At 49.2% G+C, this 15,595-nt stretch overlaps 1 protein-coding gene across 8 annotated transcripts in view; it reads left to right on the top strand.

The window, feature by feature from the left end:
* The window catches only part of PRKX (protein kinase X-linked), a 426,401-nt gene that overhangs the window by 234,996 nt on the left and 175,810 nt on the right, over positions 1 to 15,595 (top strand). For all 8 annotated transcript variants that reach the window (XR_003857043.1, XM_029603697.1, XM_029603699.1 and 5 more), the window contains exon 6: positions 7,511 to 7,568. Coding sequence is in view for 7 of the 8 variants with exons in the window: in XM_029603697.1 (XP_029459557.1) it covers positions 7,511 to 7,568 (58 nt within the window). In the remaining variant the exon portion in view is untranslated. The remainder of the gene's footprint in view (positions 1 to 7,510; positions 7,569 to 15,595) is intronic.

Here is a 15,595-nt window from a genome sequence, read left to right as displayed (position 1 = left end):
GTGTGGTGGTTTTCCATACTTCTAGACCTCTCGATCAGAGATCCAATTCGCCTGGGCACAGCACCCACTCTCATTACTCAGGATCAGGGCAGGTTGAATCATCCCAACCTTCAATCCCTGTCCCTCACAGCGTGGATGTTGAAAGCTGGATCTTGCAACCATTCAATCTTTCAACTAATGTCTCAAGTGCTTGTAACTTCACGTAAACCCTCCACACGAAAGAACTATCGTGCTAAATGGGAAAAGGTTTACCACGTGGTGCACACAAAACAGTGTTGACCCTTTTTCCTGCACTACATCATCTTTTTGAGACTACCTATGGCATCTCTCAGACTATGGTCTACAGACCTCATCTGTAAGAGTACATTTAAGTGCAATCTCAGCTTATCACAACACTGTCGGAGATGCACCAATATCAGTGCAACCCCTTGTTAGTAGATTTATGAGAAGTTTAATTCAACTTAAACCTCCACACCAACCACCAGTCACACAATGGGATCTTAATTTGGTCTTAACGAGGCTCATGTGTTCTCCTTTTGAACCCATGGATTCCTGTGATTTTAAATTTCTCACTTGGAAGACTATTTTCTTAATAGCCATCAAATTTGTGAGAAGGGTTAGCGAGTTACAAGCAAACATACTCACCTTACACAAAATTCCTACATGATCGAGTGGTACTCTGTACACACCCAAAATTTCTTCCTAAGGTAGTTACAGAATTCCACTTGAATCAATCCATCATCTTGCCTACTTTCTTCCCAAAGCCACACTCTCATCAAGGAGAGAGGACTTCACACACCTTGAACTGTAAGTGTGCTTTTGCATACTACTTAGATCGCACTACGGTCCATAGGAAATCCAACCAGCTCTTTGTTTCTTTTGATCCAAACAAACCTGGAAAAGCGGTGGGCAAGCAAACTCTATCTAATTGGCTTGCAGATTGTATACAATTTTGTTATGAAAAAGCATGCCTTCCTCTCCAGGAGCGAGTAAAGGCTCACTCACAGGTCGATACTCTAAGGCCGCGGCAGTGCCTGGCGCACCCTCGTTCCCCGCACGCACAGTTCTCTTCACCTAGCGATCGATACTCTTCTAATTGCATGCAAATGCATGCCGCGTCTGCGAAGTGTTAGGGAAGAGTTAGGCCCGCGCAACCCATTTTACTGTATAGAGCGCCTATACAGTAACCTGGGTGCTCGGGCCTAACGCTTCACGGCCACGCTGGTATCTGTCATTTCAAATGTCATTTGAAATGACAGATACCAGGAAGTCGGGATTGCCGTCCCCTCTCCCCTCCTCCCGAAGCAAAAAAAAAGTGAAAAAAAAAGTTGCGAGAGAGAGGGGAGAGGACGCCCTTCCACCGGTGATACCTGAGTCACCGACAGCACCGGTGCGCTCCCCGATGGCAATTTCATCTGGTGGAGAAACACCGTACCAAATTCCTCCTTCAGGAGTGGTTCCATCTATGCCGTGTCGTCCTCGCCACCGATTCATTCCTCCGGGGTGATACGCACATCGGCTCCACCGATGCCTTCGATGCTGGCACCGATGCCTCCGAAGGTATTTTCGATGCCCCCGGTGATTCCTTCGGGTTTCTCGGAGCCTCAACCGGGACCTTCGGGTATCCAACCCCCTCGTGGTCATACAGGTCAGCAATCTGATCCTTATGACACCTGGGGTGATGATACTTCCACATTCACCAATGATTTACCTTCACCACCCTCTCCTGCTGAAAGCAGAAAGCATTCTCCCCCTGAGGACCTCTTTCATCAATTTTGTGAAGGAAATGTCGGAATTGGTCCCTTTTCAGCTTCAATCGGAGCAAGATGACAGGCACCAAATGATGGAATTACTCCAATTTCTGGATGCCCCAAAAGTCATCACTTCCATTCCAATTCATCAGGTTTTTCTGGACCTTCTAAAAAAGAATTGGGAAACTCCTGGATCTGTTGCTCCAGTAAACAAAAAAGCTGACTCTACTTACCTGGTACAGTCAGCACCTGGCTTTCAAAAACCTCAGCTAGACCACCACTCTGTTGTGGTAGAGTCAGCTCAAAAGAAAGCTAAAAGAATGAAGCTATACTCATCCATACCGCCTACTAAGGAAAACAAGTTCCTAGATAGTATAGGCAGAAGAGTATATCAAGGGGCCATGCTCATTTCCAGGATAGCTTCTTATCAGCTGTACATGACCCAATACAACAGGGTCATTTTCAAGCAGATACAAGAATTTTCAGATACCTTACCAGAACAATTCCAACAACACCTTCAAACCCTCGTAACTAAGGGATTTGAAGCTGGGAAGCATGAGATAAGAACATCTTATGACATCTTCGATGCTTCCACTAGACTGTCTGCTACGGCCATCTCAGCAAGACGCTGGGCTTGGCTTAAGTCCTCTGACCTTCGCCCAGAGGTTCAGGACAGGCTCTCTGACCTGCCCTGTTTAGGGGACAATTTGTTTGGTGAGCAAATTCAACAAATAGTTGCTGAATTAAAGGATCATCATGAGACCCTTAAACAGCTCTCGATTCCTTTTGACTTCCCTTCTAAACAACCATTTAAGAAGGAACCTAAAAAGTCATTCTTCCGTCCACGGAAGTACTATCCCCCACAAACCAAGTCTAGGTCAACGAGGCCGTATCAAAAACCTCAGCCTCGCCAACCTCGAAAGCGAAAGCCCACAGCAGTTCCGCAACCAGGACCTGCATCGGGGTTTTGACTTTCACTTAGAGAGCAGATGCCTAATCCCTCTACCAAGCATACCAGTAGGAGGTCGATTAAGCCATTTTACAGAAAAATGGCATCACATCACCACAGATCAATGGGTGCTAGCGATAATTGCACAGGGTTACCATCTACACTTCCTAACTCTTCCTTCGGACTCTCCACCTCTGCAAGCGTGGAGACTTACCGACCGCTCTGTTCTTCTAGAGCAGGAAGTTTCCCTTCTCCTCCAGTCAAACGCTATAGAACCCGTTCCTCTCTTACAACAAGGACTAGGGTTCTATTCCAGGTACTTTCTGATCCCAAAAATGTCAGGAGGACTTCAACCAATCCTAGACCTACGGGCCCTCAACATGTACCTTCACAGAGAGAAGTTCAAGATGGTAATCCTGGACTCGCTTCTCCCTCTGCTGCAAAGAGGGGACTGGCTCTGCTCTCTAGACCTGAAAGACACTTATACCCACATTGCGATAACTCAGGCTCATCACAAATACCTCCGATTTCTAGTAGGCCAAAACCACTCTCAATACTGAGTGCTCCCATTTGGCCTAGCATCCGCACCACGAGTTTTCACCAAATGTCTCGTAGTGGTTGCATCCTTCCTCAGGAAGGAATGTGTCCATGTCTACCCCTACTTGGACGATTGGTTAATCAGGGCCCCAACCCAGCAAATCGCTCGGTCTTCCCTGACCCTGACAATTCAAACTCTAATTTCTCTAGGGTTTCTTGTCAATTACGAGAAATCCTACTTAGTCCCATCTCAAACCTTATCCTTCATTGGAGCAGACTTGGACACCTTACAGGAAAAAGCCTTCCTTCCTCGTGTCCAAACCCTTGTGTCCCTAGCTTGCCAGTTGCAGTCTCAACACACAGCAACAGCTCACCAATTTCTCATTCTGCTGGGACACAAGGCCTCCTCAGTTTGTGACTCCAATGGCCCATCTGGCCATGAGAGTCATGCAATGGACTCTGAAATCACAATGGATCCAAGCCACTCAGCCTCTGTCGACCATTGTTCGCATCACCGATGCACTCCGTCTGTCTCTTGCCTGGTGGAAAAATCAATCAAACCTCCTACAAGGCTTGCCCTTTCATCCACCAGATCCTCAAATAATTCTCACCACCAAAGCTTCCAACGTCGGCTGGGAAGCCCTTGTAAACAGTTTACAAACCCAAGGATTCTGGTCTCTAGAGGAAGCCAAACACCAGATAAATTTCCTGGAGCTTCGAGCAATCCGATACGCTCTCGGGGCTTTTCAAGATTGCCTATCAAATCACATAATCTTGATTCAGACGGACAACCAGGTGGCCATGTGGTACATCAACAAGCAGGGAGGCACAGGCTCCTTCCTTCTCTGTCAAGAAACTGCACAGATTTGGGCAGAAGCCCTCTCCCGTTCGATGTACCTCAGGGCCACCTACTTGCCGGGGGTGGACAATGTCTTGGCAGACCGGCTGAGCCGTGTCTTCCAACCACACGAGTGGTCACTCAATCCCTTGGTAACGACCTCTCTTTTCCAGAAATGGGGTTATCCCCACATAGACCTCTTTGCGTCCCTTCAGAACCACAAAGTGGACAATTACTGCTCTCTCATTCGGAGTCAGCACTCTCAGCCCAGGGATGCATTCTCCCTCACGTGGACAACTGGTCTGCTTTATGTATTCCCTCCACTTCCTCTTCTGTCGAAGACTCTCGTGAAGCTACATCAGGACAAGGGAACCATGATCCTGATAGCACCGCACTGGCCACACCAAGTGTGGTTTCATATACTCCAGGATCTCTCCATCCGCAGACACATTCCCCTGGGAAAGGACCCGCATCTGATCACTCAGAACAACGGATGCCTCCTCCATCCCAACCTCCAAGCCTTGTCTCTTGACGGCATGGATGTCGAAAGGTTAGTCCTTCAACCACGTAACCTTTCGGATTCAGTTTCTCGTGTCCTGATCGCTTCACGAAAGCCTTCCACAAGAAAATCTTATTCTTATAAATGGAAAAGGTACACATCATGGTGCACTTCTCAGTCCCTTGATCCCCTTTCCTGTCCAATTTCTAAATTTTTGGACTATCTTTGGCATTTATCAGAATCAGGTCTAAAGACCTCTTCCATTAGAATGCATGTCAGTGCGGTAGCCGCCTTCCATAAAGGTACTGGGGGTGTCCCTATTTCAGTACAACCCCTTGTAACACGCTTTCTTAAAGGCTTGCTCCATTTGAAGCCACCTTTACTTCCTCTGGCCCCATCTTGGGACCTTAATCTGGTTCTTGGTCGCCTTATGAAACCACCTTTCGAACCTCTTCACTCTTGTGACCTTAAATATCTCACATGGAAAGTGATTTTCCTTTTGGCTATCACTTCAGCTCGCAGGGTTAGTGAGTTACAGGCCCTAGTTACCTATCCGCCTTACACTAAACTCCTGCAGGACCGGGCGGTACTCCGCACTCACCCAAAATTCTTACCTAAGGTAGTTTCGGAGTTTCATATTAATCAATCCATCATACTACCTATTTTCTTTCCCAGGCCCCACTCCAACACCGGGAAACAGACTCTGCACACCCTCGACTGTAAGCGGGCTCTAGCATTCTATCTAGACCGTACAGTTGCCCACAGGAAGAGCACTCAGTTATTCGTCTCTTTCCATCCCAACAAGTTAGGGCAACCTGTGGGTAAGTAGGCTCTTTCCTCCTGGTTGGTGGACTGCATCGCTTTTTGCTATCAGCAAGCTGGCATTCTTTTTCAAGACCGTGTTAAAGCACACTCTGTGAGGGCCATGGCGACTTCAGTAGCACAACTTCGATCGGTGCCGCTTCCTGACATCTGCAGGGCTGCTACCTGGAGTTCTCTCCATACATTTGCAGCCCACTACTGCTTGGAGAAAGCCGGAAGACCGGATTCCATCTTCGGTCAATCTGTCTTGCGTAACCTTTTTCCAACATGACGTACCAACACCCTTCCGCCTACCCGGTGGGGTGCGGATGCCCTCTACCAAATTCCACCACAGTTGTTGTGCCTGTTGCACGCCGTTGGGTACATTTGGTGCTTGTTCGGACATCCTCAGCTCGGTACTCACCCATTTGTGAGGACAACCATCCTGCTTGTCCTGTGAGAAAGCAAATGTTGCTTACCTGATGTAACAGGTGTTCTCACAGGACAACAGGATGTTAGTCCTCATGAAACCTGCCTGCCGCCCCGCGGTGTTGGGTTAGTTTCTTATTTCGTTTTTAGGCACTGCCTGTAGCTTTCAAACAAGACTGAAGGGGGACCCCTGCTGGCTGCAGGGTTGGTGCCGTGCTGGGCATGCCCAGTAGGGGTCAGTCAAAGTTCCAGAAACCTTGACAGAAGTTTTCCGTGGTTGGGCTCCATCCTCGATGTCACCCATTTGTGAGGACTAACATCCTGCTGTGCGGTGAGAACACCTGTTACATCAGGTAAGCAACATTTGCTATATTTAACATGAAATATGCAAATATAACACCAAATTTTATAAACTTGGTCAGAGAATTTTGTGGCTCTTCTCAGAATCGGCTCTAGAGAAATTGCAGGAAAGTAGGTACTGAGTTTAAAGTGTCTGTCAAAACTATTTAATAGATACAGAACTCATTAGAAGACATTTAACAAAGTGACATATTCCTACATATTCCAATAAAAAAAATCAATAGTTTATGAAATTAAAATATCACTATAGAATAGTCTCTAACCAAATTGAATTCTAATGGTTTAAAAATGATTATTGTAGACCAAACAGTAAATCTCATTGCATGTTTGTTGATACCTTAAAAATTGATTAACTTGTATTGTTATGGTTTTTACTTTAAACATTCTCAGCTTTTAAGTATGTATATATCTATAACTATGTATCTGTGTATGTATATATGTATTTTATTTATATATTTATATATATATATATATACACACATATACATACACATACACGTATATATACAAAAATCCCTATACAGTCAAAAACAGACAAAATAATCCTAAATAAATGCCAACGCAATACATAAATGTAAAAAATAGCAAAGAAAGGAACTAAAGTACTTAAATAACAAAAAATATTCTAATATTGTCATGTACAAAAATGTTTATTATAACAAGTATTAAAAATAATACTCATAAAACAGCTATACAAATTAGCTGAGAAATGCGGTAACAATGGATGATCTTAAAAACATGGTGAATGTTTGAGATCATCCATTGTTTCTGCAATTCTCAGCTCTTGGGCATGCACTACTATATGATCTTCTGAATAAGACTGAAAGATTGATGTTGGCTGATATTCATTTTTTCCATTTGACATCGTATATCTTATATTGGATTTAGTCTGTTAATAGACTTAAGATTCATTATTTTACCCTAATTTTGTGGCTGTTTTATTTGAGTATTTTTTTTTAATACTTGTTATAGTAAACATTTTTGTACAAGAGAATATTAGTATATTTTTGGTGATTTAAGTATTTTTGTTCCTTTTTGTGTACTTTTTTACATTTATATATATGTATGTATATATATGTATGTATATATGTATATGTGTGTGTATATGTATGTATATGTGTATATGTATATATACATACATACACACACACACACACACACACTCTGACATTTGCTTTTTTTTTTTTTCTTTGATTTTCGATGTAATAAAATTTACAAACATTTCAAGAACACATGCTTGGAACAAGAAATAAGTACAAATGGAAATACATACCATATAAATAGGGAATCAATATAAACACGATATGTTTGCTGTTAATCTGAAAATGTTTCTCTCTGCATTATAGAGATCTTATCAAGAGGCTTCTTGTTATTGATCGAACAAGACGATTAGGAAATATGAAGGTTAGTTTGAAACTGAAACCTAATCCATTAATCCTGAATACACCCAGGTTTGGAATAATTTTTGCATTATATAGTGCCATAAGTTTACATCGGCATAACATAGGGACACGAGACAGCCGTCCATGCCCCGCTTAATTTCTTTACCCCCCCCTCCCCCTCTTACCCCTGTTCAATAAATGGACAACACCACAGTATGGCAGTAAATAAAGGCCGCAGTTTATTTACCCTAACCCGAGCCACAATCTTAACATAATTTCAAACAACATCAAATAACTTCCCCCCCCCCTTCCTCTTCCTCCGCCGCTTGCCATTCTTCACTTACCACCGCGGCCCGATGGTAAGCTAGCTTATACCCCGCCCCCCCCCCAACTCACCCCGCCTCGTCACCAGCGAGGGTAAGCTTGCGGCCTGAGCATCGGCCCCCTCTTGCTCTTTAGGCCTTCCCGTGTAGCAGCCCCCACGCTACACGAGCATTCCACCCCCTCCTCCGAAATGCCCCTTCACAATTGCAAACAATACAATACATCTGGCTCGGGTTTTCCGCCACTGACAAAGACAAAGCCTTTGTCTTGTCCCCCACTGCGGCCTCCCCTTCCCCTACTGAGCTTGAAGCTTCAGGCTATCCTCGAAATCATTATTAAATAAATCAAGCCCCACCTCGGATAGGTGAACCCCATCACCCAAAAAATATCCGCCCAACGTCTCCCACGACCACTGATGCCGGACCCAAAAACCTCCCTCCCGAACCAACCATTTCCCAATCTGCCTATTCAGCTTCTTCACACCATTACGCCATAAAGGCTGCTCGTGGTGTTTGATCCGTATGATCACGTCTGACCAACCCAATTTCGTATGCGGCAAGAAATTCAGCAGGAAAGCCAAATCTTTCCGCACAATTTTAAGCAGTTCTCTGCAAGTCATTTTGCCGACATCATTGCCACCCAAATGGATGATAAGCCACCGGGGAACTCCCCAGGTGATGACATTGCCCCTTATGAACTCGCACAGTTCACCCCATCTCATGCCCCCTTTCCCAAACCATCGAACAGTAATATGCTTAGAATTCAAGTTCAGATTCTCTCCGTAAGGCCTCCTCCTGGCACGCGTATGCGCCCGATGGATAAAGGAATGGCCCACGATCCAAGCACATTCTCGTTTCGCCTCCCCCCCGACCGCATCTGCAAAACACAAAGTATACAAGTAAGTCCGCAGGAAATCACCACTCCCACCACTGGAAACCACCACTCCCTGCACTGACTAAGGCCTCATTTGCGCACGTACCCCCGAAAAACCCCCGATTTCCACCGTCCCAAAGCCTGAATCCGCTCTGCTGACCAACCCATTTCCGCCGCCGTTGTGGCCGCTCCGATTCGGAACGAATGTGAGGTGTAACAACTCACCTCCCATCCCAGCTCCGCAACCACCCGCCGTAGGACAACCGCAAATTGATACATCGTCAATGGGGAACCATCCTCGTGGACCAAAAAATGACCCCCAACCTTCGGCCGAACAACAACATAATTCAAGGCTAACCTCACCGGGCAAACCGCCAAGCTGCTGGCGCGAATCAAAGAAATCCACGCGCCCTTACCCCTCTGATCCGTTTTTGATTTCCGAATCCGGAGCGTCACACGGTGCTCATAAATACACACGTCCTCTATCAATAAACCCGTCCCCCTAGCATCCGATTTAGATTTCGCAACCAACTCACCTACCCGAAACGCCCCGAAAAAAGCCCAAGCAAAAGCCAACCGAAACAATAATAACTCAAACTCGCCCCAGCACACCCGCCTCAACCCTTCAGCCAATCGGAGTAATTCGAGAAACCGAATTGGCCGCCTTTGGTCCTTCCGCCACCCATCCCCCCGTCTCCAACCATCCAATAGTTTTTTAACTCGAAAGCTACCCAACGGGTTACGCCATCCCTCCAATTTCTGAAAAAACGCAAACCCCGCTAACCGACTCCGGACCGAAGCTAACGAATACCCCTCCTGCTTAGCCCACAGAACAAACTGCGCCATCTCTTCATCCTGTACCTCACCCTGAACCCAACCCCTCGATAATAAAAATCGAGTCACAAGATCGCGCCCTACAACATAAGCTTTCCAAGTCGCCGGAGCCACAGATCGCTGTATCAGGGTCCACTGCTCAGCCAGCCAAGGTGCCACAGATGGTCCGGAACGGCCTCTCCCTCCGCAGACGCCTGAGGAGCTTCTGCCCTGAAGACGTCCCACTTGAAACGAGAGAGAGCGTCTGCAATCAGGTTCAAGGTCCCCGGTACATGCCTAGCTCTTAAGGTGACGTTCCACTGAAGACACAAGACCACCACTTCCCGTAACAAGGCAGAAACTTTACTACATTTAGCCGATTGCTTGTTAACTACCTGAACTACACCTAAGTTGTCACACCACCACACCACTTTTTTGTTGGCCAACTCCGCCCCCCAAATCGTCAATGCTACCGTTATCGGAAAGAGCTCTAGGAAAGTTATGTTCCGCACCAATCCCTCCTCTCTCCAGCGAACTGGCCACCGTTCCGCACACCACCGACCCCGAAAGTATAACCCCATACCCGTCGCCCCTGCCGCATCCGAAAACAGTTCCAATTCCACATTGGACACCGCAGCTTCCTGCATAACACAAATCCCGTTAAAGGACTGCAGAAAAACGTCCCAAACCGCCAACTCCGCCCTGACTGCCTGAGTGACACGAATAAAATGATGCGCAGCGCGCACCCCCGCTGTCATGACTGACAAGCGACGGATAAAGGCCCGCCCCATAGGTATCACCCTGCATGCAAAAGTCAAGGAACCGATGAGACTCTGCAACGTCCGCAAGGTAACTTTCCGCGCACTCCTGACACTCGCAATCAACCCCCGCAACTGCAGCAACTTGTCCCCTGGCAACCTACAAACCATAGCCTCCGAATCCATTTCTATGCCCAAAAAAGACAATCGCGTGGTAGGCCCTTCCGTCTTTTCCTGCGCAATCGGAACACCAAAACGCTCCGCTGTGCGCAAAAACCCATCTAACTGCCACCGACATAAGTCCGACCCTCCCGGACCCACGAAAAGGAAATCATCTAAGTAATGCAACGAGGCCTTACAACCGGTTTCGCACTGCGTGGCCCAATGAATAAAAGTGCTAAAAGCCTCGAAAAAAGCTCACGACACCGCGCAACCCATCGGCAAACAACGATCTACAAAATAAAATCCCTGAAAATAAAACCCCAGCAACGGAAAACACGATGGATGAATTGGCAATAAACGGAAAGCGGACTCGATATCCGCCTTGGCCAACAATGCCCCCGTCCCCGCGTTGCGCACCAAAGCAATCGCCTCATCAAACGAGGCGTACTTCACCGTGCACACGTCCCTAGGAATGAAATCATTCACCGACGCACCCCTCGGATGCGATAAGTTAAGGATCAAGCGAAACTTGCCCACCGCCTTCTTAGGGATAACTGCCAACGGCGACAAATGCATCCTATCAAACGGTTTACTCGCAAAAGGACCCCCGATGCGACCCTTATCCAGTTCATCCATGATCTTGTCTCGGGCCACATGCGCCATGTGGGCGGCCGACCGAGAATTCTTCGCCCTCCCCCCAAACCCTGGACCATTATACGGAATCCGAAAACCACCGCTAAAACCCTCCCTTAACAAAAGTGCTACCGCTGAATCTGGGTACTGCCTCAAACCCTCCAACAATGCTTCCAAATTAATGGGAGACTCTGCCTTAAACTCCAGGTGACCTCTATTTGGCGCTCTTCCCCACCATAGCTGCTGTGCCCCTGGTACACTTGAGCATGGAGTGATCTCCTCCGCAAGAGGCACACGCATGCCTAAACTTGCAGTCGGGGAACAAACATGTAAGCTTGTTAAATCTCCAACAAACGTCCGCTGGGCCACCGCCGCTTTTGGTGCTAGGCTCACTAGCTCGGTCAACACCCCCCCGAAAGGAATGTCCCCGAACACCACTCGTGGAGGCACCCGCCACCGCAGGAACCCCACCCCCTTGCAGCCCCTTTCGAAGCGCACCTGCCCCTTTATTAGTCATTTGTGTCAGCCACAAATGGATATCCTGAGAGCCCCACGACATGTGCCTATTCCCTGCCATTTTGTCCCTGAATTTTTCATCGTAGTTGAGCCAAGCCCAACCCTCGTAATCTTTAAACGCTCCCAGAATGCTATCCGCATACGATAGCAATGATCCATACTGGGATGCATCAAAATGGCTTACTACGCTAGCCAACCTTAAAAACCCCCGCACCCAGTTCACTACGTTTTTGGCTATCCGCGGCCCCGATCCATGTTTCCTATGCCGTTTCTTAGCCTTCCTCGACATCCTCCTACCACCCCTCCGGCCTTCCAGCAACCTAAAGATATTTACAAATTTCCTCCGCTTAATACGCTTCACCAACCTCGTAGGTACTTCCTCCCACAGTTCCGTGAGGGACGCCAGAGCAGGCTGACCCACGTCGCACCTAGGGCCTGCATCCAGCGCCAAAACCCGGCTCCGACCCTCCGAACTGGAGCCGGATGACGAAGAGGTGGAGGAACTAGAACTCGAACCACCCCTCGACCCCTTGTGCTTTCCCCTACCACCTGGTGCCCTATCCCCGGCTTTTGCCTTACCTGAATCGACACCTGACGTATCCGCATCCCGCTGGGCAGGCACTTCTCCGCTCCTCCCCTCGGACCGCATACTGCCACCGTCCTGCCTCCGCTGAACCGCCATACCTCCGATCAGTGGCACTTCCCTCTCCCTCCACGCTTCACGGCTGGACGGACCCGGGAGGTCGTCATCCATGGATCCTGCAGAAAACACCCTCCCTGGGACCATAGATCCCCCTACGGACCCCGAATGCCGGGCGTCCACCTCCCGTCCGCAAACGGCCGGACCGCTGCCACTCGCGCCCGCAACTCCTATGGACCAGTCCAAGCCAGGAACTCCCGCCCCCGAGAAAGCCACTTCTCCCAGGGGTGCACCAAACCCCGCCTGCCATCCACCAATACCCGGGTCGCCTAGAGCCCTAGCCTCACTCGCCGCCGGAACCAGGGTATAGCCAGCCCTGGCCAAATGGCCCAAAACATCCGCAATAAGGGCTGCTGAAAGGACCTGGCCCGTCCCATGGCCCCCACCACCTGCACCGGGCTGCCCAACCGCAGCACGGGGCTCAGGAACCCGGCTGTCCGCCCCGATGAGCCCCTCACCGGCACTGCCGTCCCCCCGGGGAAAACACCTAAGGCCCCTGCCGCCCCCTGGACAACCTGCGCCCAGGCTGCCCACGCCGTAGCGGGAAGCGCCACCCTGACGCCTTCGCTGCACCGGGGGGGGCCATGATCGGGGAGAGAAAGAGGAGCCGCGCTTAAAGCGCGCCCCACGAGGCTCCGGCAAAGCTGCGGACGACCCCGCTACCGGAGGCAAAAGCCCCGCTGCCTGCCCAAACTCCGCCCGTTCAGGCGCCGCCACCACGGCACGCTCCCCCGCACCCCTCCGGTCTGACTCCCCGGAAAACGCCACCGCAGGCCCTAAGCCGCCAACGGGATTAGGCAGCGACCCACCCGCAGCGCCTCCCGGCCGCAGACCAAAATGTGAACCCGGACTAAGGGGGTAAGTCTCGGGCTCAGGCTCCGGCCCACTCTCGCCGGAGTCCGAGGGCATCGCCGCACGCGCGACCGGGGGGGTGGGGGCAGCCGTAGACGGAGTCGCCCGGGCCCGAGCCCTGCGAGTACTCACCGGAGACGGCAATGCCCGACTCTCCTCGCCCCGCTCTCGGCCCGGTTTAACCGCTTTTCGGGAAGCAGCCCGCGCCCTCGACGGACCGGACCTCTCGCTCGCCCGCCGCATGTCAGCACGATCCCACGTCCTCGAACCGCAACTCGAAAAGACCGCAGCAGTTGAAAATTCAGCACCGGCAAGCAGCAAGAAACACCACCACCCGCTCCGCTGCCGAATTTCCAACTGACCTCAAACCCCCCATCTCCCTTGCCTAAACCCTCTGGGAACCAATGCCAGCACGGCGTTTAAACGTGCCGCGCTATCATTGGCTCCCCTACCCCCTCACCTTTTCCCGACCCCGCCGCCGTTGCCTAGCCACCCGCTCGCGCCCATGTTAACTTCGGCGCCCCCAGATAAACTCGGTTCGCCTTCCCTTATATATTAATATTGTAGGCAATGTAAAGACTATGCATGAACTTGGTGAAAAAAAAATATATAGTACTATATATATATATATATATATATATATATATATATATATATATATATATATATATATATATATTTTAACATAAGTATCAAACCTGTGGTATTAACATATAGAAGTCAGTATGATTTCTCCACAAATGTATATTTCATGTGGTCCAGAAAAAAAATAGCTATTTCCTTCTCTTTCTACTACACCAGTCCAGAATTCTTGTTTGCCCCATTCCAGCTGACTGAAGCAGAGTTTTTATTTTTGACATCACTACTATTAGTTATGCTTTGTGTAGAACCAGTATTCTCTGCCTCCAGCCATTGGAAGATTTTTTTTTTTTTTCCAGTAACCAAGACTTATGTGATGTGGCAACTCTAAGATGATGCATTGTCTAGAACAGAGCTTTCCAAAGTGTGTGTCGTGACACTTTAGTGTGTTGCCTGCAGTGTGCCGGTGTGTCACGGAAGCCCGGTGCACGTGACGGGGCGGAGCAAATGGTATACCGAGGAGAGGTCAGGGGGAGCCAATGTGGCCGCCGGTGGACCTCATCCCACTGGCGGCTGAGTAGTGAAGTATCACTGTGCTGTGCCGGAGACACACAGAAAAAAGATTGGCAGGGCCATGGTGGAGCTCACGTCACCACGGCCTGAAGAAAAAAGGTCACGTCTAAATGTGCAGGTGCTCCTCCTCCTTCCTGCCCGCACGGCCCCGGAAGAAAAATGTTGCCGGAGCCGCGTGGGCAGGAAAGAGAAGGAGCATCAGCCACGTGCAGAAGAGGAGCAGCGTTGTTGCAGCGGGCTGAGAAGAGGAGAAGGCCCGGTAGCAGGGCCGCTACCATGGATCGGCCCGGTAGCAGGGCCGCCACCATGGATCGGCCCGAGAAGATCAGGGCCGCGGATCGGCCCGAGAAGATCAGGGCCGCGGATCGGCCCATCCTGCAGCGACCCGTGAAGAGGAGGCCCAGAGGTAAGAGAGAGGCTGAGGGCCCATAGAGTGTGTGTATGAGATGAGTTGAGAGACAGCATGTGACAGTGAGAGCCTGTGTGTGTGTGAATGATTGTATGAGAGAGAGCATGTCACAGTGAGAGCCTGTGCTTGAGCAAGACAGCATGTGGACGTGAGAGAGAGCCTGGGTGTGTGTCAGACAGCATGTGCAAGAGAGAGACTGTGTATGAATGATTGTATGAGAGAGAGCATGTGAGAGTGAGAGCCTGTGTGTGTGAGAGAGAGAAAGCATGTGAGAATGAGAAACCTGACTGTGTTTGAGGGAAGAAGATAGATGGCGAGAAAAGAAATAGAAAAAAACAATATGAAAGGAATTGGCAAAAAAATAAGAAAGGAAAGGTGGAACAAAAAAGCCTGTGACCAACCAATTAGAAAACTAAGATCAGACAGCAAAGGTAAAAAAAATAAATTACTTTTTACTGATTGGCACATGTAATCTTGGTAATGTGCAAGAGTAGCACTTTCTCTATGCGGATCTCACAATGTACGAGATCAACATGGAGGAAGTGGAAACCCACGGGGCCTGCACAGAGGAGGCAGCAGAATGGGCTTCAGTGCCAGTAGCAGCAATCAGCGCCTCCCCAATAGCCATGTGGCATCAGTGACAACAGAGGAATGAGAGAGGCTCTGAGGTTGCTGGCAAAAGAAAGAGAAGGGGGTCTGCCTTTAGTGTGTGCATGTGTATGAATGGGAGTCTGCCTTGGGGGTGTTTGTGTGTGAATGCATGGGTGCCTGCCTGAGGGTGTGTCTGTGTATGAGAATGAATGGGTGTCTTCCTGGGGTTTGTATGTGTGAGAATAGGTGCCTGCCTGTGTGTGGTG

The sequence above is a fragment of the Rhinatrema bivittatum genome, chromosome 5 (assembly GCF_901001135.1).
Source record: "Rhinatrema bivittatum chromosome 5, aRhiBiv1.1, whole genome shotgun sequence".
Lineage (NCBI taxonomy): Eukaryota > Metazoa > Chordata > Amphibia > Gymnophiona > Rhinatrematidae > Rhinatrema > Rhinatrema bivittatum.
The sequence above is the reverse complement of the archived record's forward strand: the minus strand, read 5'-3'. Positions and strand labels throughout refer to the sequence as shown.